Here is a 26,394-nt window from a genome sequence, read left to right as displayed (position 1 = left end):
CATTACATACCACCAAAGATTTTCTGTTCTAAAACTGTTTCATGTTAAAGAAAAATCTCCAGGCACGCAAAGCTTAAAGCTTAAAAATAATCTCTAACACTTCCAGCCCTCCCTTGCAAAGCATTTGTTTACTGTGAAGCACCAGTTCTCTGTTGCAAACAGCCCCCCACCCCCGTTGCATAAGAATGAGTATTTAGATCTACCTCAGCTCTATAAAATAATGGCATTTATAAATTAGTCATAACACTTAAAAATAACCGACCTACTTAGCTTGGCCACCCAGGATTCACTGCGCCCCAGCTTCCAAGCCAGAAACCACCCCCTGGGCCCATGGCAGTGTGAAGGCACTGCTCAGCAAGCTGAGGGGTCATGGCAAGTTGCTGCACAACCTGGCAATCACTGCTGTGGGGGCTCGCTGAGTCGCCCAGGGTGAAGGTCCAGTTACCTCCATCCCCACCAGGTCTCCTCCCACAGACGTGCTGGCATCGCTGGCAGGCTCAGACACAGCAGGGGTACTTGAACCTTCAGCCACAGAGAGAGCTGGGGTGTCCAGCCTGGAGAAGGCTCCAGGGAGACCTGAGAGCACCTTCCAGTGCCTGAAGGGGCTCCAGGAAAGCTGGGGAGGGGCTTGGGACAAGGGCTTCTAGTGAGAGGACAAGGAAGAATGGAGTAAAACTGGAAGAGAGCAGATTTAGGTGAGACATTATGAGGAAATACAGTGCTTCCCTCAGCAGACAACGAGCTGTCTGCAAATCATAGAATCATAGACTAGTTTGGGTTAGAAGGGACCTTAAAGCCCATCCAGTCCCAACCCCCTGCATGGGCAGGGACACCTCCCAGCAGCCCAGGCTGCTCCAAGCCCCATCCAACCTGCCCTTCCACACTGCCAGGGATGGGGCAGCCACAGCTTCCCTGGGCAACCTGGGCCAGGGTCTGACCAACTTTACAGGGAAGAAAAATCCTAATTCTAAAACCTTGCTGGCTTTACGTTCCCACTGACATATGGCTGAGCAGAATGAAGCTGTTCCTCCCACCTACCCAAAAAGCAAGTAGCTTTTCCAATAGCTTAACTTCTTGGGAAGTTCAGATTTTTCTGGAAGAAATGAAAAATACAGCCAGGCCCACCAAGATGTGGAGGAAGGTGGCTGTCACTGCACAAAGCGTGAAGATCTCCAACATCTCCGTGTGGGACTGGCATATAGTCAGGGTTTTATCTAAATTCACCTTCTGCATGGCAGCTCCAGTGCAAACTCATCATATGGGCAAGGAAAAAAACTACTCAGCTCCAGTTCTAACATGAAGTAGAGGTGCCCAACTCTAAGAATATATTTAACAAAAAAAAAATCACGACTCCAATTACACTCAGCATCTTCCCCATCCTTCCACAGATGCCTCATCCTTCATTTCCACCATCTGTAGAACAACCCTAGTGCTCTACATTACATTTTGATTATCAACCAGCATAAAAGCCTCAAAAGCCCAGGGAAAAGTTATTCCCAGCACCAGTAGCTCTGCCTGAACAGGTGTTTTCCTTCCCAGCACAAACCAGATGGTCTCAGAGCACCAGAGGACCTCACTGGCAACTGTGCCTCACCACGATGTTTGTCTCCTTTGCAGGCTGAAGTGCGTGACCTATTTTAGTTTCTCAGCCAGGTGGAGAAGCAGTGTATCAAACTAAAACCTCTCCACACCGAGGAAATTACTTCTTCACTGCAGCAGAAGATGCTCTGATCTCATTTGTTGACACTTATCATTAGGAAGAGACATCCAAGAGCCCTAGGAGGACAGGAAAGCTTCTTAGGGTGCTTAAGAAAGCCTACATTAAACAGCAGGGATGGCCAGAGCCGATTAGTCCTTCAGCTTGAGATACACTCTGCAGTTAACATCATCTTATTCTTAAAGTAACAAAATCAACCAAGACAACATAACCAGCAGCCTTCTGCATCCAGCTTTGTCTTCTCCTTTTCAACAGCAGAGCTTGATGAATAAATACGTCTTGAAGTCACAGGTCAACTTCCCAAAAACCAAACTTGACATTTTAACAATATTATGCTAAAGAAAATGGTTTTATCCTTATCAAAAAGCAGAAACAAATCCCATGGGCACAGCAATAAAAAAATAATAAAATTTAAAATAGATGTGTATTTTCAAAGGCTTCTCCATACCACAACCAGAATCCTAGTTTCAGAGAAGAATGTGAATTTGACAGAGGCTTCTGCAGACATAGGACATCTCTCTGTCCTGAGACACTCGGCAACCAAAGCCACCCAGGTCAGCTCACTAACCCTGCTCACAACAACCAGTCACACCTGCAAACCATGCTCTTCAACAGCTCAAGAAGCCATTTAGCAATTAGAGCTTGCATCTGTTCAACTGCAGCTTAAACCAAATCATCAGAAAGAAAATGAAGCCAGCAGCCACCCATTACTCATTATCAGTCAGAGCAGTATCCAGCCATCCCATAAAACACCAGCCTACACCAACAGCTTTTCAGAGAAAATATGAATGGAAACAAAAGTAACATCAAATCTAGTGTGAAGGATATCCAACAGGTCCACTTGAACAACTCCACTCTAGCTAAAAATGTGGCAAACACCACAAAAACTGAATGGAGATCCCAGCACTGCAGATCCCAAAGCTTCAGGTCCCTTGTGGGAATGCAACAAGAACAGCACCTTTAGGGCATGGATATTTAAAGCTGATTTTCTTGCCCCAGTTCCCTTTGCAGCCTGGATAGCACCAAGGGCCTGCAACCCAGCTCAGGTGCCACTACAGCAGCAGGGGGGAAGAAACATGGGTGGCATCTGTCCCTTTCCACTGACCAACAGGAACCACTTTTCTGTTTCTTCAAGTTGTTGGGTTTTTTTTGCAGAAATTAATTGGTATCTTTTGGTGGTGTTGGGAAGGTTTCTATGGGAAACTCAAATATTCATTAAGTATAATAACTGGTAAAAGACGTTAGTTCTGTTCAGCCTTAGACTTCATTTTTTTTTCTGCAGAAGGTTCACAGCAAAAATGCTGCTTCAGGAAAACCCTACCCAGGAGGCAACAGGGAAAACACATCACTTTCAAGATGGAAACCAAAGTTTATGAGGAACAAAACTGCCTTTTCAGGCACCAGACACACTGACTGAAGACAAGGACCTCTGGCATCTCCAGGATTGAGAAGCACAAATAAAGACCCTGAGTTTTCACCTCCCAGGGAAGCCCCACAGCCTCACCAGCTCCAGGAGCTTGTGATGAACTGCTTCATTTCAAAACCTTCTGGAATTTCCTGCATACCTTAAAGCAATTAAAAAGAGGAAAAGAAACACACCAACAGCCCCATTTCCCCTGCTAGACCAGCATGGGGACACTCCTATCAAAGTGACCTCTCCAGAAGGCTTTGTGCTGAAACACAAACTAAACTGCACTCACCAGCACCCTACAAGGGACTGAAGTTCCAATACTCTGGAATCAATTTCGTTTTTCATGGCAAGAGGCAGAATAGAAAACACTAAGCATGAATGAAGCCACTTCAGAAGCTAAATCAAGCATTATCCTTCCCAATTTCCACCACGCAGGAGAAGAAGCCATGTGCAGAAGCTAAACCAAGCATTAACCTTCCTAGTTCCTGCCATGTAGGAGATTATCAGGGCTCTGCTACCAAGCCAAGCTCATTTTACACTCTCTCTTCACCTCTGGTCTTGCCTGGCTTTTCCATGGGTCCGTGCATTAGCTCTAAACCCAGCAAACAGGGGTCTCCACTTCCACTGGCAGAGCACGTGCTGAACCCTGGTACCTCACCAGCACCTTCTCCAGGGAACACTCAAGAGAAGAAACACTGCACCTTGTGGGACAGGACAACCCTGCTCTGGCAGGGGGGTTGGACTAGAAGATCTTTCGAGGTCCCTTCCAACCCCTATGATTCTATGATTCTATGATTCTATGAACCCTCTGCTCACCTGAGCTTTGTTAGGCACTTTGCCTCTTGATCCAGACCATCTGCCTGTCTCTCCATCTGGAGCCAAACTACATGCACACTTGCTCAAGTTTAAAAACCTTACCTTCTATTTTACATATTCTTAAACCAACATTGCCATGGAAAGCCTGTTTGAAAAGAACCTCAGTGGAACAGAAACCTTATTGTTCTCAACTGTACCAAGGTCAGCAGGAGAGACACATTAAAGCTCAAGATCAAAGGAGCTTGGGGTTGTTTTTTCTTGGAGTGGTTAACCTTACTGCTTAGCATTTATGCTGAAATTCTGTGTTAAGGTTTTTATGAGAATGAACCAGAAAAGACACAATTCCTGAAGGAGCCAAGACTCCGTGCTCCAAAGTCTCCATTTCTTTGGGCAGCAACAGGAGTCTTCCCTGAACATCATGATCTCCAAAACTGCAACTTTAGGCTACATTAAATTCTTCCTCCAGAAAACATGGTCAAAAGAATTTACTGTGTGATCAACAAGCTACGTGGAATCAGGAGGCTGTAAATCAGATTGTATAAAGTGACTCCAGCCAATTGGATCCCACATCAGGGGACACCAGCTGATCTTTAATAATACAAGCAAAACAAACGAGGAAAAAAGAAAAGGTGGCATACTTGAGATAAGGCACTAATTAAAGGCTCATTCCTCTGGAATTAGCAGTGAGCCTTCTTTAGAAGGATCTTATTACCATGCGTTTTATCTGTCACCTCCAATATTTCAAATCCAATATTAACATTTAAAGCACAGAAGCTATGTGTGGTTTTCAAGTAAATTTAGTTAAACATTAGCTAGATTATTGCAAAGTCTTTCTGTCCTGCCAGGGGTTCGTGCCCTGCTTCACCCAGGTGAGAAGCAAGCCCCAAGGCTCACAAAGTTTGGTGGGGAGGGGGGATTCAAACCCCAGCAGCCTGCTCCTCACCCACAGAGGATGTGCCACTCTCCAGTGCTGTCAAGATGAGGAAGCAAAACAGATGCCAAGAGGAGAGGAGGTGAAAAAACAGAAGAAAAAGCTGGGTCACGGGGTGAGGGGGGTCAAGGAAACAGTGAGCTGACAGGAAAGGAAATGTACATTTTGCTCTAGAAACGACAAGTGAAAATCCCACGTAACTGGAGAAAAGCTCAAGTGGCCCCAGGTTTACTTGCATGATCAAATAACCCCAGATATGAGTGAGTGTTTATTCCCAACATTTTATTTAGGGGCTGCAGAACTTCAGAACTAGTAGGGAGGGGGGGGGGGGGGGGGGGGGGGGGGGAAAAAAAGGAGGAAAATCATAACATGTGAATGTTGTAAAAAGGGGAACTTCTCCTGACATGTCAGGTCTGTGGCACGAGGCTGAAGCAGTGAGTCAATTTAGAGATCCCATTTCTGCTGGTTTTCCACCTAAGTTCTTACTGCAGCTCAGACATGAAAGCTGGTTCATTAAAAACACACCCAAACACTAAAGCAACCAGTTTAAGACACACCAAAAGCAGATGCCTGTTAGTCTCCCAGCTCAATTAAACCTTCAGAGAAAGAGAACCACTTGAAACGTGAAATCCAACTTATTCTTACTTCCCATTTCTCACCCAAGGAGCAGAGATCCTGAAGAGCATGAAAGGAGAAAACCTCTGCAGATCATAAGGCAAAATGAGCACAAAGCAACAGTTTTCATCATCACCTGCTCGTGTCACAACAGTACTGCAGGCAGCCACTGCCACTCCTGGCAAACATTACTTTGGTAGGCTTTTTGTGGCTGTTTTGGCACATTTTACCCATTTCTCTGCAGCAGTCCCCCAGGACCCCCTTTTTACTGCACCTCTTGTTTTTCCTGCCCTGGTAGCACTATAGACTCAGCATTACATAGGGGAGCTCTATTGTTAAAGGATCAATTGGACAATGAAAGAGCTAAGGACACTTGTCTTACAGAAAATTACTGTCAAAGGCTGCCAGACCCAGCTTTCCCTCTTTCTGGGCCACCAGCCAGATACTAATCATTTCAGGTCCCTACTAATTTTTAGCTGTGTAACACACTGTGTGGTACAAAAGGGGCAGCTTTGCCCAGGCTGTGCTTTAAGACACTCTTATTGATTATTTTAAAAAGAAAGAGCTACCATCCCAAACGCAGACAGTGACATTATTACCTCCTGAAGTGTACTAAGGGTGTCCTTAGGACCCTGAATGGGCTTCCCACCTGGAGGGACAAGTACCAGCATCTCCTTACTAAGTCTTCCAAAGCCATTCCACAAGCTGGGCAGACAAAATAGTGATGGAAGTTACCATGGAAAGAAGGGGTTTGCTTTTTTAAAAAGGAGGGCAGAGAGCACCGGGATAATGGAGATGCCTTTGACCTCAATTATATTTATCAGCCACCAACTGTATCAGAAGGGTGAAGTCACTGGAGTGAAAATAAAGCCCTTAAATAAACAGAGTGAAATATTTCACCCAGATTTCACAACTGTGCCAAAAAACTCCTCAGAAGGGCAGCAACACTACATGTTGTTAAGGCTTGTTACAACTGGCCACGTTGTGAAGCACATAAGGTGCTTAAAAACCTTTCTTGCTTGGCCAGCTCTAAGTGGAGGAACTATTAACTACTGGCAACTCCTGTGCCTAATGGAACAAGCCAAAAGGCTCAAGTTCCTAATAGTAAACAAAAAAAACCCACCCAAACCCCCACTTTCTGTGTCTGAGTGGTGCACTCCCCCCAAGCCAACAAGTATCATGTGGAAGAACTGGAAGATCACACACTGATCCCCTCCAGCTGCAGGTATTTGCCTTTGCAAAGTGTAAATCTTGCTTAAAGGGAGAACATATGACTAAAACTTTGCATAATCCTGCTATCCTGCTCCCTTCTTGCTCCTCCAAACAGGCAGAGGCAGAACAGCCCACACACAGCCTAACTTATCTGCCACTACAGCATAAGCACATCTCAGTCCTGTTCTCATGACTTTGCTTTACAATATAAAGTGCCCAAAATGCCTCTGGTTGCAAGAGATCTTCCCCAGCCTCACGTGCAAGCCCCATGGCAGCTGATCTGCAGGCTGTGTTTTGAGAGAAGCCAGAGTACAAGATGATCCTGGAACCTTCTGTCTTCATTTCCCAAGCACTCACCTGCACTCATTCCAGCTCTCACAGACATCACGGATGCTATTTTAGTTTCCCCATTCCCAGGGAACACGCTGATGAGGTTTTCTCCTCTTTGCACAGTTCAAGAGACTCTGAACTCCAGCAGACAAACAAGGAGCACACACAGGCCACATCTCTCTGAATTAAGTGCCATGAAGGAGGGTGGCTGCTCTCACCCTCACACCCCTCCAGCACAAACCCCACTTTGCTGCTGCCTTCCTCACAAAGCTGCTTCTACCTTGTCCCACCTGCCACAGCTCTGGCTGGAAGCACCCACGGACCCTGCACACAAACAGGTTTACAGGTGGCTGCTACTTCACTGACTCCAGCAAAGGGCAAGCTGCTGTTTGCTGGCACAGGAGCAGCTCCAGAGCTTGCTCTGACAAACTCTGGCAAACCTTCAGCTCAAAGGGGAAAAATGAAGAATAAGAAAATATTCTGAGCCAAGTTTAGCCTGAGGAACATGTTACCACAACCGCTTTCACGTTGGTTTTGTTGTATCCCAACGTTCCAGGTACAGCCACAGGTTGCATGACACGATTAAGCACAATTCCTTAGTATTCTCCACACCCGCCCCAAGACCGAACACAGACCCCCCCCCCGGATGCCACCAAGGAGGAGGAGGCAGCTTTGGGGGTCTCATCAGGACAGGGAGCCCTGTTAGTGCAATGACTCCTTCTAGAGTTTGGTTCACCTTGAATTGGAGGCTTTCCAAGCAGGACTTGCTGTGCTGGAATCCACCAGACAGAGAAGGCTTCACAGCACATCCCTGCAGCCCCCTGCCCACACTCCCGGGGACCACAGCCCCCCTCCCTGCAGCCCCCTGCCCACACTCCCGGGGACCACAGCCCCCCTCCCTGCAGCCCCCTGCCCACATTCCCGGGGACCCCCACCCGTTCCCCCACCTTTTCTCCGAGAGAAACCCCACGCCTCCCCACCCGGGCCAGGCACCGGCAGCACGGGGCGAGGCCCAGCTCCCTCCCCAGCCCACCCGAGCAGCCCCGGGATGACACAACCCGCCGCTCACAGACCCCGAGGCCGCCGTTACCGCCGACCCGCAGAGCGAAGCGGGGCCCGCCGGGGGCTGAGGAGGGGGGGCGGGCTCCGGGCGGGCTGCAGGGGGCCGGGGGGCCGGTCGGTACCTGCGGGGGCCGGTCGGTACCTGCGGGCGCGGGCCTGGCCGCGGCGGGGCCCAGCGCCGGGAGCTCGGGGCGCACGGAGGCTCCGCCCTCGCCCCGCCCCCCGCGCCGCTCCGCCAATAGCACCGCGGGGGGCGGGGCCTGCCCGAGGCGCTGACCAATGGGAGGGCGCGGCGGCTGGCGCGCGGCGCGCCGTGACAGCGCCGCCGGCGGGGCCTGGAGAGGCGCGGGGCGGGGGGGGGCGGGGCGGGGGGCACCGGTGACACGGCGGGGCCGCTCCCGCCCGCCCCGCCCCGCCCCGCGCCCCCCCCAGCCCCGCCCCGCCCCGACGTGGCGCCGCCGCCGCCGCCCTGCTGGGGGCGGGGCCGGGTCCCCTCGCGCTGCCCGCCCCGCCCCTGCTTCCCGCGAGAACGGCGCTGGTGGGCGGGGCCTGCGGCCGGCCAATGGGATGCGCGGTGTTGGGGGGCGGGGCTGCCAGCAGCCAATCGGGGGGCTGCCTGTTGGCTGCGCGAAGCCCCGCCCCCCGGCGGCGCGCGGGGCGGAGCCGCCGCCGCCTCGGGCGGGAGCGGGAGCGGGAGCGGGAGCGGGAGCGGGAGCGGGAGCGGGAGCGGGAGCGGGAGCGGGAGCGGGAGCCGGGCCTGGCGGGGCCGGGGGGCCCGCCGGGCTGTTTGGTTCGAGCCGTCCGCCAGCCGTGCGGTAGAGGGACGTTTTCTTGGGGCAGCGCGTTCGTTTTCCCGCTGGGGAACGGGCTCCCCCGCCGCCCGCCCGAGCGGTGGTGCCCGAGCCCGCTCCTGCCCCCCGGGCGTGGGTCCTCTCAGGAGGGTGGGAATTCTCTCAGTAAGGGTGGGAATTCTCTCGGTGAGGCCTGGCAGGCTCCTGGCTGCAGGTCGCTCTGCCAGCCCGTTGCGAGCTTCGCTGTAATAACTTCCTCTTTTCCCTCGTGAAGTCCAAGTAGATCATTGCTGCCCGAGCTGGATGTCGCCGCTTGCTCAGTGCCCTGGCGGGACATCAGGCCGTGGGTGCCGCTCTCCTTTGCCTTCTCAGGGGCACCCCGGCCAGAGATACCCAAACTCTCCTTCCAGGAATAAAACTGATCTCAAGATCAAAGAGGGTCTCCTCTCCCTCCGCTCTGCCCTGGTGAGACCACATCCCTCTGAATCACGTTGGTTGGAAAGGACCTTCAAGATCTCAGTGTCCAACCATAACCTAACGCTCCCGACCAGTGATTAACCTGGCGACAGAGCCCAGGACCTAACTCAGCTCTGCCCATCTGCAGCACTGTGTCCACTTGTGCTCCTTCCCAGTGCACGAGACAGGGAGCTGTGGGAGAGAGTCCAGCTACAAAGGTGATGAGGGGACTGGGGCACGTCTCTTGTGAGGAAGAGCTGAGACCTGGGTCTGCTCAGCCTGGAGAAGAGAGAACGAGAAGAGATCTTATAAACACCTACAGGGCAGGTGTCAGGATGGGGCCAGACTCTTTTCAGTGGTGCCTGGTGACAGGACGAGGGGCAATGGGCTCAAACTAGGTGAGAGGTAATTCCATCTGAACACGAGGAAAAACTTCCTGACTTGGAGGGTGCCAGGCATGGGAACAGGCTGCCCAGAGGGGGCTGGGGAGTCTCCTCTGGAGATATTCCAAACCCACCTGTACATGATTCTGTCCAACCTGCTGTGGGTGACCCTGCTTGAGCAGGGGGTGGGACTGATGATCTCCAGAGGTCCCTGCACACCTAAGCGTGCAAGAATTTATATAAAAAGTGCAGAACTGGGTGCTGACCTCTGGTTACATGAGCTGGTGGAGGTCGTGTGGGGCTCTACAGCTGAGGCCTCGTCTGCCCTGGGGCATTTAAACAGATGCAGTTGGGGTGATGCTGGGGTAAAAACATTGAGGTGGCAATTACTCTGTTCCAGGTGAGCTGCTGCTCCCTTGCTGAGGAATCCTTTCCCTCTGCTCACCCCGTGTCAAGCTCCGTTATTCCCCTTCCAGCCTCCCCCTCCAGCAGGCTCTGAGCTGGTGATTCATGTGTTAATATGTGGTTATTAGATGACTCCTCTACCTCCACTGCTGCTATCTGTCTGTGGCAATGGAAGGAGGAAATGAATTCTTAAAACCTCAGGAACGAGTCGTCTGTGCAGGGAGATCAATCCAGCTCCCGCTGACGTCAGTGGAAACGTTTCCATCGGCTCCGACACGGGCAGAATTAGTCTGATATATCAGAGGTTCTCTGGATGTACCACCCTGCAGACCCCCGTGGAGCTGGAGGGAGAAAGCTTCAGCTGTTAGAAGTTTAAAAGAAGCGAAGGGAATGGAAGGGAAGGGAAGAGAAGGGAAGGGAAGACCCAAATATCCTCTTCGCCACCAGTCTGTGACCAGTTCTGCTGGGGACAGCAGGGACATGCCATGTCCCCTGCATGCATTACATATATCACCCCAGCTCTGGAGAAGCTCAATCCCCTGCCCCACCAGGCAGAGGGAACCAGAACTCACCACCAGTCCTTCGTTGCCCTCATTAGAAACCACCAGCTAACGAGACATCATCCAAGCAAAATATTAGGAGTCACATAATAATTATATCAATGAAATCAACAACAATTTAACAGCAAAGGTTAATTACATTTATTTAAAGGTCTGATAGACAAAATGGTGCTCAAACAGTTGGGCAGACTAATTGAAAGCTAATGTTGCTCCTAAATTGAATTTCAAATGAATTTTACATCCATAGTTCATTTTGCTAATTCCGTTCCCTGTATCCTGTAATTTGCTGGCAGTGATTGATTACTTAAGTGAATAATATCCATGTACCAGGACCACTTAGTAATAGAATATGCCAAATGTGATCATACTGGTAATAAATACAGTTTCTTGAAGGCTTCCCTCTCTGTCTGGGTTTCGGAGGAGCAGGGATGTGGCACCAAGGGGAGCCAAGGACTCTGGGCAGCTGAAACCTCCTGTTTCGGTTTCTCTTCCACAACAGGTTGCAAAAAGCCTTCCTGCTGCAGGGGCAGCTGCCCCTCACAGCCCCTCCTCACCTCTCCAGCCCTCGTTTCCACTTGGCAATGGATGAAAACGTAGATATTGAAGGTTTGTCTGGGAATAGCCCGTGCAGGAGCAGAGCGGGGCTGGGGGTGAGCACAGCAGAGCCCCACGAGGAGCTGCTGCCTCCTCTTTGAAGCATCCGCTGCTGCAAGATGAATGCAATTATATCTTAATAAAATTTTAATACAGGGAATTATGCACTTTGCATCCAACCCACAATTAGCTGTTGCTATGCTACAGCCCGAGTGTAATCACAATAACGAAGCCAGCCAAGGGAAGGCATTAATCAGGAGGTAGATCATTATCCAACCTCACCCCCTGCCTCCCCAGCTCCTGATTTGGAGCCTCCTGTTGCTTTGACATGAAAAACAACCCCAAAACAAAGTGGATCCGAGGTCTGGAGGGTGCAGCCCCTCTCTGGGCACCCCTTCCCAGCCCTGCCAAGGAGCCAAAGCTGCTCCAGCTCTGTGCCTGTTCCAGCACCAAAACCCCCTGGGCAGCAGCAATTCCCCCTCCCCAACTTTCACATCTTTTAATCGTTTATTCCTGGGATCCAGAGGACACATCCGCTGCACCGGAGGAGCGGCAGCTGACGGGAGCTTCTGCGGCTGGAAAGGGGAAGAAGTTCATCAATTTTTCATGGCTGTGGCTGGGATGCCAGCATCTCAGTATTCGTCATGTCAGCAGTGACCTTGATGCTGCCTCCATCCCCTCTTGGAGAGCGTTTCCCCACCATCTGCTGAGCATCAGCCCTGTCCTCCTGCCCACCAGCCAGGGAAAGCCCCCCAGGGTGGGGAGTGAGCGCAGGCAGGCGGGCACCATCAGCAGGCAGCTGGAAGCCTGCGAGATGTTTGCCTGGTCCTGAGGAGCAAAACTACCTCCAGCAACGTGGCTGGGGGAAGAGAAGCACAACCCAAGCCAGGAGGAGCAGCCAAATTCCTCCTGATGAGCCACTGGGCAGCTTGCCAGCGGCCACACGTCCCCAGACACCCTCACCCTCCTCATCAAAATCAAGGCCCACCAGCTGGGAAGCCCTTTGGAAAGCACGCAGCTGCGCCCTTCCCACCAGGGTGGCACCCTCATTTCTTGGGGTGTTTTGCATGATTTTCTCCTCAGGATCCCTCTGCTGTGGGTGCCCTGGTGCCACAATGCTCAGGAAGAGCCAGATGTGCTTTGTGGCTTCTTTTGGAGCTGCTAGAAGCAGCCCAGCACCCCACGCCCTGGCGGGGCTGCCGAAGGGAAGCGGTGATCAGCAGGCAGGGAGCGATTCATGCTGTTGATAATTGCCTCGAAACGTGGGGAGAAGGGGGAGATGTAATTAACTCTTCAGCATGATGGAGACGAGTGTGTTTTCCTCGGCCACGTGATGCTGCCACGTACAGACACGTCGCTTGGCTTTTTTTCTGGCATCTTTGGAAACGTGAAAACGTGGATTTGTGCACACGAGCAGAGTCAGCCTGGGAGCGTGGCTGAAAAATATCCCGAAAAAAGGCTAATCCTCTGGAAGGGGGAGGGGGGGGATTTATTTCCCTGCAAGCCCCAAGAGGCTGCAGCTGTCCTGATTTCCCCTCGGACGTGGCGAGCAGGATCTTGCATCATCCCCTGGTTGAAACAGCTCTGTTAATCACAGGACATGGGCTGACACTGCAGGGATGCTGGGTCAGTATTCCAGAGGATCAGCCCCAGGGTGTGGGGTCACATCCAGGCTCTGGCTCACAGCGTGGGTCTCCAGCAAAGACCCTGAGTGGGTTTGGTTTCCTCACCAGCAATGTGACCAGCAGGGCCAAGCAGGGGACTGTCCCCCTCTGCTGAGACCCCCCTGCAGGGCTGGGTCCAGCTCTGGGGTCCCCAGCACAGGAAGGACCTGGAGCTGGTGGAGAGAGTCCAGAGGAGGCCCTGGAGATGATGGGAGGGCTGGAGCAGCTCTGCTCTGGAGACAGGCTGGGAGAGTTGGGGTGTTCAGCCTGGAGAAGAGAAGGCTCCAGGGAGACCTGAGAGCACCTTCCAGGGCCTGGAGGGGCTCCAGGAAAGCTGGGGAGGGACCTGGGACAAGGGCAGGGAGGGATGGGAGCAGGGGGAAGGGTTTCCAGCTGGAAGAGGGCAGATGCACTCCCACCACCCCAAGGGGTATGATCCTGCCCCGATGGGTGCTCAGAGCCTTCCCGGGGTGCGGGTCCCCGGCCCCCCCAGGTTTCCCTGCTGTGCCGGGATGGCCGGGAGCACAGGGGGCCGGCAGCAGGGCGCTCGTCTGGGCTGGGCTTTGCTCCCCACGGGTGACTTGGCCACCAGACCCGTGTCCCGTCTGCCTTAATCTTTCCTCTTTACCTTGTCACACACAAGCACCAGCGGCTGGCGGGGCCCGGCCCGTGAAAGGCCGGAGGAGTCTGGCAGGGACAGCCTCGCACATCCCTCCCACCTGAGCACTGCTGGGTCCCCGCGGGTCCCCGCTGGCCGCGGGACATCCCGGCACCCCGGGGTCCGGCCCCACGGAAATACCAGCTTTCCTGCCGGGAAAAGAGGCAAAACCCCTCCCGCGCTGCAGAGCGGGGCAGGGCGGGGGTTGCGGGCGCTGCCGAGCTGCGGCTCTGCCTGGAACCGTTCGGTGGCCTCGGGAAGGAGCAGGCGGTTCCCGAGGCTGCAGTGCCCTCCTGTGGGCACCGCTCCCCGCGGGACCCCGCAGCCCTGCCCGGGGACACCCACCCCCCCCCCAGCCCTGCCAGGTGCTTCAGGACCCCGTCCCCTCCAGCCCAAAGGGCTCCAGGACCCCGTCCCCCCCACACCCCACCCAGCTCCATGACCCCATTCCTTCCACCCCAAAACCCCGGGGTCCAGCTCAGCCCCGTCCCTCGCTGCCCATGAATCCCACCCTCCCCAGCCCTGGCCAGGAGCAGCCAGGAAAGGTGCCCAGCACGGCCAGCAGAGCAGGAGCCAGCCGCCGGAGCCCATCACCCCGCCTCAGGGCTGGCGGGGCCGGCAGGCTTAGAAGTTCTCTTTGAAGAAGCGGAAGCCGAAGTGCTCGCAGTGCGCCCGGATGACTTTGGCGAGGGCCGGTGAGCCGCAGAAGAAGACCTGGACTTTCCCTCTCTTCTCCTCGGCCACCTTCCCAAACACCTGCGGCGCAGCGGGAGGAGAGGAGGAGGCGCTGGCACCTCCTGCTCCAGCCGGGAGAGCCGGGTCCCAGCTTCCCTGAGCCCCCGCGCCGCGTTCCCACGGGAAGGAGAGGCTGCCCCGGGTGCGGGTTCCCCGCAGCACCCTCCCGAAGAGGGGCCCGGGGGGACACGCAGGGCTCCCGCAGCGGGCAGGGCCGGGCTCACCTGGCTCCAGTCGGGGCGGCCGGGCTGGGTCCGGGTGCGCAGCCCGGTGATGGAGTCGCGCTGCTCCTTGGCGGCCAGCAGGTCCAGGGCCATCTGCAGCCCGATGGCCTTCATGTCGTTCTTGCCCAGGGCCGAGGTCATGTACATGTGCATCTCCAGAAACCTCCCTGGGCAGGAGGGCACCCGGGCAGCAGGTGGGGGTGTCCAGCCCCACTCCGTGCCCCTCGAGGCCAGCTGGGCTCTCCCAAGGGCAATGCCAAGCACAGCTCCTGCTTCCCTGCTCACCTCCTGGCTCCTGCTCAGCCTGCTCCATTTCCAACTTGGTTAACAGGCTGACAAACCACTCAAAGTGCTTCTGGTCCCGGTTTATCCAGATGAAGTCAACCTGGAAGGACACAGGGGGCTCTGCCTAGGAGCTGGCAGGCAGGATGGGAGACAAATCCAGCCCCCCACTGCTTGGACTGGGAAGGGATCTTCAAATCATTGGGTAGATTTGGTTGGAAAAGACCAGGAAAGATCATCCAGCCCAACCATCAACCCAGCACTGCCAAGGCCACCACTAACCCATGTCCCTCAGCACCACATCTACAGGGCTTAGAAATCCCTCCAGGGATGGGGACTCCCCCCCTGCCCTGGGCAGCCTGGGCCAGGCCCTGACAGCCCTTTGGGTGAAGAAGTTTCTTCTCATATCCAAAGTAAATGGACGCTCATGGGCTCTCTGCTCCTGGGAGCCTGCAGCCCTCCTGTCCCCAGGGCAAATCCGGGTCCTGTGTCCCCCTCCACCCATGCCTACCTTCCTGAGCGTCATCTCCTCATCCTGCAGGTCCTCACACCATGAGTAGTGGCAGCTGGGGCAGCTCTGCTTCCGCCGGCGGTACCTGCACGGACAGACACTGCCCTGCCTGCCCCTCCCATCACCTGCACCCACCAGACACCAGCAGACCATTGCAGGAAGCCCCCAGGCACTGGTTCCTCACCAGCTCTGGTGCCTGCCCATGGCCAACAGGTTTCCTGCAGCAGGAATTCCCAGGAGGAAGCCCAACACTGAGGAAGGACCCATCTGTGGGTCTTGTGGCCACTGTTGTAGGTCCCAAGGTTAGAATTGAGGAGGAGCCACCCATGGCTGCTGCCCCACAGTGGTCATCCAACAGGGAGAAGCACCGGGCCGACATCATGTCTTGTTGTCCCCCAAAGCCACATGGAAGCTTGTGTTGGGGGCCTGCTGGTGTGACCACAGCCCGAGCTGCTGCTCTGCCACCAACCTGTACATGATGCTCTGCAGGATGGAGGCGAAGGGCGTGATGCCGATGCCCGCGCCGATGAGCACGGCGTGCTCCGAGGTGAAGATCCTCCGTGTCGGGGTCCCGTAGGGGCCATCAATGTAGCACTGGGAGACAGGAGAGACAGGGGAGATCCAGCAGCCCAGGGAGGCTAAAACCACAGGAGCAGGGCTTGGTGCATGGCCAGGAGAATTTGGGGTCTTCCGTGGGAGTTTTAGGGGAGCAGAGGAAGAGGAGGATGGGGTGGGCAGGAGCATGAAGGCCTTCCAGCAGTGCAGGGCTTGTATCAGCCCTGGTGGGACCATCCCTCTACAGGGACACATGCAGGGGGTGGCTGGGAACATGTGGAGTGGCCAGGCACACACGTGGACCCCCCAGGGAAGGTGGGAGCCATCCCTCACCTGGACATTGCAGAGTCGACGGGTGTCACCCAGCCCGGTGGAGACCTGCCAGGTACAGACAGTGGTGACACCCTCCCCGCCCTGAACGTGTCCCCTCATGACGTTACCCAGATGGGAATGGGTTGGAGCATTGCTTAAAAAAAGGCAGTTATCCAAATTTATCCAAATCCAGGGGGCTGGGTGGGAGATGGTGCTCACCCCGCCTATCGGCAGGTCCCCTTCTCCTGGGCCAGTGGTGCTGGTGGCTTTGTACGACGTCAGCTGGACGTCTCCATCCCCACCGGTGGCCACGGAGCCCCCCTCTGAGCCAGCCCCACTGCAGAGCCCCCCCTGGAAGCCAAAGGCCAAGGTGTCACCTGTTGGGATGCTCAGGGACATCTGATGGCCCATCCACCAGAGTGACAGGACCTTGCAGGGGACATGCACCACAACAGACACCCCCTCCCAGCAGCATTTTATAGTCTGACCTCAGGGTCCACCAAAAAGCTGACCCCCCCAGCCCCCACCTGTGCCCGGTGTCTCCTCTCCCTCAGGCTCCTGCTGAGGGGTTTAGGCTCCAGGCTGGGCAGGTCAGGCTGCTGGAAGTATTCATACAGCTTGTGGGTCCACTGGCCCAGGGACCTGATGTGCAGCCAGATGGTGTCTGCATTGGGAAGAGGGGCAGTGGGTGGGCAACCAATGGGCAGGGACACCTCCCACCAGCCCAGGTTGCTCCAAGCCCCATCCAACCTGCCCTTCAACACTGCCAGGGATGAGGCAGCCACAGCTTCTCTGGGCTACCTGGGTCAGGGTCTCACCACCCTCACAGCAAAGAATTTCTCCCTCAGATCTCATCTCCATCTCCCCTCTTCCAGCTTGAAACTGTTCCACTTCATCCCATCCCTCCTTGCCCTTGTCCAGAGTCCTTCTCCATCTTTCCTGGAGCCCCTTCAGGTGCTGGAAGGTGCTCCAAGGTCTCCGTGGAGCCTTCTCTTCTCCAGGCTGAACAACCCCAGCTCTCCCAGCTTGTCTCCAGATCAGACCTGCTCAAGCCCTTGGATCATCTCTGTGCCCTGCTTTGCTCCAACAGTGAAGCCCAAATCCCAAACCTTGGGCACCCATGGAGCTGGGCAAGGAATTTGGGTGCCATTTGGTCCCCACACCTTGCTTGAAAGAACCTGAGAATGCTTTTATATGCAGCAGAAATGGAGATAGGTGATTTGAGGTGTGCATGAACACATGGACACCTCTTTGCACGACCCTCAGAGAGGATCCAACCACCCAGCTCAGGCTTGGGCAATGCAAACCACCACCCTGCTGATGCAAACCACCACCCTGGTGATGCCCAAAGAGGGCAGTTCTGGGGCTCACCCTGCTGCTCAGGGGCGCTGCTGATGGTGAAGGGATGCCACTCGTAGGTGGCAATGGCCGGGATGTTCAGGTAGATGTAGTCTCCAGGCTTGTAGTGGAAAACTGGTGGTCTCTGGATGACCAGGTGAGTCACCTGGAGGAAAAGCAGGGCAGAGAGTCTAGGACCATCCACCAGAACGGCCCTTCTGCAGCTCACAAGGACCCAGGTTTATGCCTTCCTCTGTGAACAGCAGCTGGCACCAGACGGGCTCACAGATGTCACCTAAAAAAGGAGTTTATCCTCCTGTTCGCTGCCCAGCTTTGCTATCAAACCAAAATCTCAGTTAGGACTGGCCTCAAGCAACCATTTCTTTGAAGAAACTGAGAGTTGAAGCAGTTTCCCTTTTGTCTCCAGTTGTACCATGAGTCTGGATTGTTTTTTTTCCTTGAACAAACAGGCAAAAGTTCTAAATGAAAAAGAATTGCTGGAAAATTAAGGAATTGCTTTCACCTCCTGCTGCAAACATGCTCCAAAACAACCCAAACCCACATCTTCTTCATTCATAGCACCCTGTCCCTCCTGTGTGTGGCCAGGGAAGCATCCCCCCCCCCCATGTCCCCTGTGTCACTTGCAAAGTCCTTTTCCCCAGACTGCAAAACTCTGTAGAAACATTCAAGGCATTTCTGTGAGCAGCTGCATCTTGCTTTGGGCTCCCAGAGGAGAAGAGGAGAGGTGGGAAGGGGTGCTGGGACCTCCCATGGGTGCAGACCTTGGAGGGGAGCAGGTTGACCTCCACGATGTGCAGCCCCCCAGCCCGTCGCCAAGCCAAGCCAAGCACCTTCTCCAGGGTGAAGAGGCAGCCAGGAACCACAAACCACTTCCAGAAGTGGGGGCCGTGGAGGATGAGGAGGATCCAGACAGAGATGTAGGAGAGATGGGTCCAGTAGAAGACCTGGGGACAGGGAGTGGGGGGTGAACTGAAAGTAAAGGAGCCAAACGGTGCTTCGTGGTGAGGCCGTGCTGGGGCATCCCAGCGGGCAAAGGCAGCCCAAAAATGCTGGAGAAAAGCACAAAACCCCCAAAAAACACTCAAAGAAGGGTGAAGGTGCCGAAAGGAGGTGTTGGGGGACACTGTGCCCCTTCAGGAGTTCACCCCCCCCCCCATGGGGCAGCCCCCCGGATGGACACCCACCCGCCAGCCCCTTTCCCCAGGACCGAGCACCCTCGGCCCCTGCCGGGGGTGGTGGGACCCACCTCGAAGTGCCCGCTCCGCCGGACGCAGGGGCTGGAGAAGAGGAGCATGGCCACCAGCAGCCCCTGCAGCGCCAGCCCCGTCTGCGGGGCCGTGTCCCACAGCCCCCCCGTCCCCGCCCCGGCCGACAGCAGGAACCCGGCGAGGCTGCGGCTCCCGGCCCCGTCCTGCCCGGCCAACCTGCCTGGGGACAAGCACGGAGGGAGCACGGGGCACCCGCAGCCCCCGCGTTCCTGCTGCTCCCACCGAATTCTGGCCGGTTATCCCCTCCCTGGGGCCGGCTGGGGCTCAGCAGCGCTGCAGGGGGGGTTTGAAGCGGGGGGGTGGGTGCCGAGGGCAGACGTGCACCCTGCCCTGGGGAGCCGGGCTGTGGGGCGGGGGGCACAGACCCGGCTCGGGAGCTGGGGCCGGGGGTGGGAGCGGGAGCCCTCAGTGCCCGGCTGGGAACCACCGGAGGGGGGTGACAGGCAATCTGTGCAGCACTGACTGACTCCCCCGGCTGCCTGCATCCTCACCACCCCCCCAGGCATGAGCACCCCCTCCTCAGGCCACCCCCCCGGGACATCTGTATCCCACTCCTGGGACACGTGCATCTCCCCCTGGGACACATACATCCCTCCCGGACATGAGGCTCAGGACTGACGGGTGCTTTAGAGCCCACCCACAGCCACCGAGGGCACCCCCCTCCCGCCCCCCCCGAGCTGCTACTCACAGAAGTTGGCGAGGTGGGCGCCCGTGTGGACGGCTCCCAACACCAGCACCACGTATCCCACCAGCTGGTGCAGCACCACGTGCTGGTCCAGGGGCAAGACCTGGGCCATGGGGGTAGCACGGAGCCAGGTCAGGCACCTCCTCAGCATCAGCACCTCGGGAGAGGGAGGGAGAGGGGCTGCCTGGGGTGCTGGGGACAATTGGAGATGCTGGGGGCAAGCAGAGATGTTGGGGGCAGCTGGAGATGCTGGGGGCTCGGCCAGGGGATAGTCCCCTGGGGGTCCTGAGCCAGCTCCCCACCATCACAGGGTGTCAGCCTAGAGAGCACCCAGAGGCAGAGCCCAAGGAACCACCTGCAGGGTCCGCGGCTGCCCTCATGCCCCAGCAACACAGAGTTATTTAGCAGGGACAGCCTGGTCCCACAACTTCCAAAGCCCCCGGGCTCCAAGTCCTGCCCTCCAAAGATCCCCTGGAGCAGGGACAAGGTCCTGGTGTACGCAGGGCCGGGAACACCCCGGTCATCCCGCCCCTCCCCGAGCTCGGTGTCCGAGCGGGACCGGGACTCACTGCCAGGAAGGCGCAGTTGAAGTTGAGGCACTGGCCGCAGCCGCGGGCCAGGGCCACCCATCCGGCGTGGGGCAGGGCCCCCAGGGCGAAGAGCAGGAGGTTGAGGCCGGTCCAGCCCCCCAGGAAGGCGATGGAGCTGCCGCGGTTCTGCCAGAACGCCGGGCTCAGGCAGCGCCGGCGGGGCCGCCGCGCCGGGACCGCCGGGGGCTTCAGCCAGCTGGCTGCGCTGGGAGCACAGGTGGGATCGCTCCTCGTCCGGAGACGGGGGGAAGCCCTGCACCCAGCCCTGCACCCACCGTGGCGCCATAGCTGTACCCTTTCCAAAACTATCCCTGCATCCACCCCTGTATCCCAGCCCTGCATCCAGTGTGGCACCATCCCAGCACCCATCCCAGCATCCCAGACCCTCACCCAGTGTGGTGCCATAAGGCACTTGACTTGCTCCCAGTGCTGGCTGAGCACCTTGTGGGCTGGGCACCCCGTGGAGTGTAAATCCCAGGGGTTTTTTCCTCCACGCAGGAAGCAAAAGGTGCTCAGGAAGACACGGGGCTGTGGGAGCGCCCAGCGACACACACCTACCTGATGGTCAGGTTCTCCATGACCTCTGGGAAAGCCTCCAGCTCTTCCTGGAGCTCCTCGAAGGTGATGGAGCCGCTGTGGTCCTTGTCAGCAGCCTCAAAGAGAGCCAGGGTGAGGTCCCCCAGGCGCTCCTCGGGCAGGGACATCCCGCTCTCCCGCAGGCCCCAGCGCAGCACCACGCGCAGCTCGTCCGGGTCGATGGAGCCGCTGCCTGGGGGGGGAGCGGGGCCACAGGGGGTCAGGGAGGGACCCCCACAGCACCCCGTGGCTTTGCCTCCGTTTTCATGGAATCCCTGACTGGCTCGGGTTAGAAGGAGCTTGAAGACCGGCCAGTCCCAACCCCTCGCCCGTGGGCAGAGACACCTCCCAGGTGGTCTCACCATCCACGTCGTAAACTCGGAAGAGGAACCTCAGCTTGTCCGTCTGACTCCCGTGCACGAGCAGGCTCAGGGCTTCCAGCAGCTCCTCCAGACTGATGGTCCCACTCCCGTCCGAGTCAAACAGGGCGAAGAACCTCTCAGCGAAGAAGGACTGTGGGGAGGGGCCAAAGACTGTGGCATGTGGTGGGATGCTCCCCACCCACCCCTGGTGCTTCAAATGCTGGAAGTCACCGGGGCTTATTTTTAAGCTTAATTTTCTCTTAAGAACAATAAGGCAGCAGGTCAGTGTGGGGCTGCTGGAAGAAGGTTCCTATGGCACCACTCACCTCCTTCACTTGCAGAGCAGTTTTGAACTCCTCCAGATCAATTTCTTTGTCCTCCCCTGTGATGCTCCCAAACTTCTTTGTCACCCACCGCAGCCACTCGGCGTCCTCAGCCACACTCATGGTGCAGGAACCTGTGGCAGGACATGGCACAGGATGGGCAGCAGCCCCCAGGAGGCCCCTGCAGCCTTCAAAATCTGCTTTTGTCCTATTCCTGCCATTCTGGGCTTTCAGGGCAGCCCTCACCACTGGCTCCAGTCCAGCTCCCTGGGATGAGCTGGGACTCCAGCAGCCACGATGGCTGCAGTGATGGGACATGGACACGTCTGGGAAGCATAACAGCCCCAAATTTCCATGTGCTGAAGAAATGAGCTGCCGAGTCCTGTTAGTACCTGCTACACTCCTGATCACCCCCTGAAGGTGCTGCAGGTGATACTGGTGCTAACCAGGGGCAACTCCTCCTGGCTGGACCTTTCCTCCGTGCTCAGGCCCCCTGTGCCTGCACGGCCTGTCCGAGTCACAGAACCCTAGACTGGTTTGGGTGGGAAAGGACCTTAAAGCCCATCCAGTCCCACCTCCTGCACAGGCAGGGACACCTCCCAGCAGCCCAGGCTGCTCCAAGCCCCATCCAACCTGCCCTTCAACACTGCCAGGGATGGGGCAGCCACAGCTCCTCTGGGCAACCTGGGCCAGGCTCTCACCACCCTCACAGCAAAGAATTTCTTCCTCAGATCTCATCAATCTCCCCTCTTCCAGCTAGAAACCCTCCCCCCTCATCCCATCCCTCCCTGCCCTTGTCCCAAGTCCCTCCCCATCGTTCCTGGAGCCCCTTCAGGTGCTGGAATCCCGTGCTTCTGCCAGACCTGTTAGAAGATCAGCAACAGAGTCCAAAATTACCAGTGGCTCCCATTATCTAGAGAAACCAAGAGAAAATGGACACAGAGCCCCTGCCCTCAACCAGCCTTTTCCAGCTCAGAACAGCTGTGCTGTATTGCCCCAACCCCCTTCTGGTCACCATCTGAAACGGCTTCTGGGGGCCATCCAGGACACAGCGTTCCCGGGGAGAAGAGGCAGCGACTGAGCAAGTTTGGGCAGCGCAGCTGGACACGAGGCACAACCTTCTGCCCCTCCCCAGCCCTCCCCTGCCTCACGCCCTTTCTAATTCATGGTCCCTCCTGTCCTACACTCACACCCAGCTCTGTCATCAGGTCTGTAGCTGCAGCACGGTTGGTTTTGATATTTAAAATGTAGCTGATCGCAGCTGCTGGAGGCTGCTCCTTTATTTCCTGCTTCTCACACCATTCAGCTGCCTGACCTTGGGCAGGGCTCTGCCAAAGCCAGCAAGGAGCTCGTGTTCTCCTGCTGCTTCCACCCTTATTTACCAGCCATCAGGAACACCTGGGGAAGTGTCTCTTCCCTGCTGCAACCTCGGTTCCTTGGGGCACAGATCCCGCTGGTAGCGGCACGAAACCGTGGCTCGGCGGGGAGGAGGTTGCCATGGGAATGTCAGCACCTCGTGTGCTTCACTGCCCCGGCTGGTGTCACGGTGCTGCGGGCGGGAAGGACGCAGGGAGATGTTTCGTACACTAAGTGGCAGAGTTTTGCTGCCTTGCCGGAGCTGAGGCAGCAGATCCCGACGGGAAAATCCCCTTGGATTTGTTGCCAGGGGACTACGGCTCGTGCTACACATCGAACTGATGGCAGGAGCTTCATCCACAGCCTCTCCTCTCCCTCACCCGGGATGCAGGGAACGGCAAAGAGCAGGGGGAAACGTGGAGAAGCAGCAGAGCCCGGCAAAATATCCAGGAGAGCCCCGTGCCCTGCCCTGCCGCCAGCACCTCTCCCTGCAGGGCTGGCATCCTGACGGGAAGGGGCAGGAAACCCACAGTTCATCCCACAGAAGCAACCCTTGAGTCATTCATTTCCCCAACCAGGACGAGCCTTTAATTTGTGACGATGCTGAAAAAATGTGGCGGTAAAGAGGTTTTTACACGCAAAAATCAAGAGAATGAATCCAAATAGGAAAGAGGTGCTGTGGAGGCTGCCCCTGCTGGTCACACAGCCCCAGGGGTTGTTCTCCCTGGTTTTCCCAGGGCAGCAAATGTTTCTTCTCAGCTGTGTGTATCTTACACCGAGTTGCAGCTTTTCCCCACCAGGGAAACTGAGCACAAATCCTGAACCGAGCTGAACCTGCCAAACCTCCACCCAGACAGTCACTTCCACACTGGGGCGACCCGAGGTCACCAAACCGTTTATTAGGGAAGGGAAAATATAAATCCCCTTCAAGGAAGTGCTGGCTCCCACAGACACAGGGGATGCTCACAGCATTTCCACTCTATGGACACACTGAAGATATCTAAAATAAAAGAGACCTTAAATTTGCAAATGCAAGTTAATACATTGTGGCCAGGCTGCCACAAAAAGCCCCTCAGCTGTTAGAATCAGACACTGCTGGGGGTGGGACAGCAGGTTCTTCCCATCGCTCAGAGCTGGTGGCTGCACCAGCACAGGTCTGGTTTATTGCAGTTCTTGTCTTCAGTTCCTAGTACAAGTTGATGAAAACAAACCCGACGAGCTAATCTCTCCTGAAAAGCGCTTCTGTCCCCTCTGCCTGCAGAGATTCCCCTCTCAGGCTTCCAAAGCTGCCCAGAAACCTGGGCTTGCTGCCCTTGCTGGGATGCAGGAATTGCATCCAGGACGCGGGAAGGTGGCCCAGCCGCACCAGCCGCTCTGGAGACACGTCCTGCCAACCCCAGAGCAAACTCAGAGCCCACCGCAGGGTTTCCATGCAAATCACTAACCCCAACTGCTTTCTAGAGCCAAATCTCACGTCTCTCCCATTGACAGGAGGGAGCCTCAAGCGCCTGGTGCTCCCAGAGCAGAATCAAAGGCACGAACCCTTGGAGCGTCCCGGGAGCCGGCAGGGCCCGCGGGGAGGATTAACCGGAGAGGTTGGGATTGACGGGGACGAGGCACCTCCCTGGGATTGTGCTGAGCAAGAACTCGGGCAGGAAACAACTTTGCAACGTGTCCCAGCCTTCCTGGGCCACTTCACAGGCAGTAATCTCACTGATGGAGCTTTAAAAAAAACAAAAAAACCCCAAACAACCAAAAAAAACCCAAACCAACAAGCTGATTTTATATTTGCTAACTATCAGAATATTTGCATTAAGGCAAGAAATGATTATTAACAAATTCTGCAGCTTCTACTTACAAATACTTAGATTTTAAACAGATGTTTCTATGAAGCAGAAAACCTAGAGATGTTTAAACTATATTAAAAATTACAAAAAAGGTCTTTGGCCAATAGCCTGCTGTAAGGTTCTTAATACTTTAACTCACCTTAAATCAGACTTTTGATGCAGATTTCATTCTTGTTCCTTCACAGATCTAGTGCTCTCTGCTTAGCATGGCTTCCAACCTGACTGATCTCACCTGAAATGACTGTTCCTCCCCTTAAATGTTAAAGCCAAGCCCTGGAAAAGCTTTTCATGTCATATAAAACCAGGATTTCAGCTGAGCCATTCAGGAGCACCTGGTTGTGATGTTTTGTAATTAGCTCATCATCTCAGGACCACTTGAAGTGGCTCCTGGGCCCTTGTCTGAACCCTCTGGAAACCTGCAGAGAGCACGTGGCCCCACAAACAATCAGCTTCTTCACAGAACCCTCAGGAGGCAGGTGAGGAGAAGCTGTGTTCATCTCTCTAAAGCTCAGCATTTTTAACCCCACACCCAGCCTGACAATTTATTCCTGTCAACAGCCCAGGGTGGCATCTCCACAAACTTGTGCCACTCCAACACTTTGGGTTTTTTCTAAATACCTCTCTCTGCCACAACTGGATTAGCCCAGAGTGCCAGCAGCATTAGAAAAGGAGGCATTGGTTCTGAAAGTATTTGACTCTTCACAAATCCTGCACTTCCAGGTGCCTCAAGAGTTTCAGTCTCTCTCAGTCCTGCCTTATTGCCTGTGATCAGCCCCTGGTAGCTCAGGTGAAGCTGCATGATGCACCCCCAGATTTGGTCAGCCCCCCAAGCTGGGGAGGATGTTTGCAGAGCCAGAGAGTTTAAATAACACAGAACTGATTCCTTGCACTAAACCCCATGGTTCAGGGTGTCATGTTCACTATTCCTCCTGTTCCTGCCTCAGTGTCAGTCACCCACTGAAGGCTCAGCAATCACTAACCTCAAACAAGCAGCATCAGCAACAACCATCCATGAAAAATCAAAGCTGCCAATGATTCATAAATAACCTACAGACTGAAGATGCACTTGTTGCCAAGTGAAAACTTCTGCAGCTCCTGTGCACAAGCAAAAAGCCCCTTTATAGATATAGTTTTAAGAGGAAAAGCAGCAACTCTCATTGTCATTGCTCCTACAAGAGAAGGCAAATGAGGTTTTGGATTCCTTCCCCTTTGGGTCCTTCCCACAGCAGTTCTGACCCCTCTGACTTCAGGTTCTCCTCTTCATTACAAAACTGATCAGTGTTTATGAAACCCTGTCACCCAAGAGTCAGGATCTCAGCTCTGTTCCTTGCTGTGATGCTTTTTGCCACCTCCAAAGCACTTTCTGCTTTCTCTGCACCATTATCAAGCCAACAGCCTGTTGCTTTTCATTTCCATCAAGCAGAAGAAAAAATGTTTTAAGAAAGCATTTGAACTAACAGGCCAAGTTTATTAAATTATGATTATAGCAGAAAGTTAGAAATCTATTTTAAAATTAAAGATAAAATATATTTCTTTTCTTTACTTGTTATTAAAGTCCCCAGAATGTTGCAGTTCTCTGAACACAAGCCTTGATTCATCAGGGTAGGAACCTATTTTTAACAGGAAAAGCAATGAAGATGTCCTGGAGCTAAAAGACACACAACAGTTTATGTCAAAACCCCCAAAACCTCCCCTTTTCAGCTTTCAGCCTGGACAGAAAACCAGGCAGAAAGAACAGGATTTGACAGAAGCCTCTGAAGGGTTTCACTAGAACCAAAAGAAAATGCAAATAAACTGTAAGGAG

The 26,394-nt window shown here is 55.1% G+C and overlaps 2 protein-coding genes across 6 annotated transcripts in view; both read right to left on the bottom strand.

The window, feature by feature from the left end:
- Positions 1-8,297, bottom strand: part of GLCE (glucuronic acid epimerase) — a 53,712-nt gene extending 45,415 nt beyond the window's left edge. The window contains exon 1 of one of the 5 annotated variants that reach the window (XM_051628860.1): positions 8,237-8,297. The gene's annotated coding sequence lies outside the window, so the exon portion shown is untranslated. The other 4 variants (XM_051628858.1, XM_051628859.1, XM_051628863.1 and 1 more) reach the window with 4 other exon arrangements.
- Positions 8,298-14,229: 5,932 nt separating this feature from the next.
- NOX5 (NADPH oxidase 5) lies at positions 14,230-21,510 on the bottom strand. The gene is made up of 16 exons (XM_051628556.1): positions 21,391-21,510; positions 21,065-21,215; positions 20,685-20,895; positions 20,106-20,331; positions 19,540-19,693; positions 18,830-19,011; positions 18,345-18,527; positions 17,596-17,728; positions 16,752-16,888; positions 16,444-16,575; positions 16,246-16,290; positions 15,827-15,951; positions 15,358-15,442; positions 14,850-14,949; positions 14,565-14,731; positions 14,230-14,361 (listed from the first exon to the last, which is right to left on the bottom strand). The coding sequence occupies exons 1-16, from the start codon at positions 21,508-21,510 to the stop codon at positions 14,230-14,232; spliced, it is 2,283 nt and encodes a 760-aa protein (XP_051484516.1).
- Positions 21,511-26,394: the final 4,884 nt, after the last annotated feature.

The sequence above is a fragment of the Apus apus genome, chromosome 10, assembly GCF_020740795.1.
Source record: "Apus apus isolate bApuApu2 chromosome 10, bApuApu2.pri.cur, whole genome shotgun sequence".
Classification (NCBI taxonomy): domain Eukaryota; kingdom Metazoa; phylum Chordata; class Aves; order Apodiformes; family Apodidae; genus Apus; species Apus apus.
The sequence above is the reverse complement of the archived record's forward strand: the minus strand, read 5'-3'. Positions and strand labels throughout refer to the sequence as shown.

Coding starts and splice junctions, on each gene's coding strand:
- NOX5 (XM_051628556.1), bottom strand. CDS start 21,510: ATGAGTGTGGCTGAGGACGCCGAGTGGCTGCGGTGGGTGACAAAGAAG. Junction 18,528..18,829: donor GGCGGAGCGGGCACTTCGAG/GTGGGTCCCACC, acceptor CCCTGTCCCCAG/GTCTTCTACTGGACCCATCT. Junction 16,291..16,443: donor GGGACCTGCCGATAGGCGGG/GTGAGCACCATC, acceptor TGTACCTGGCAG/GTCTCCACCGGGCTGGGTGA.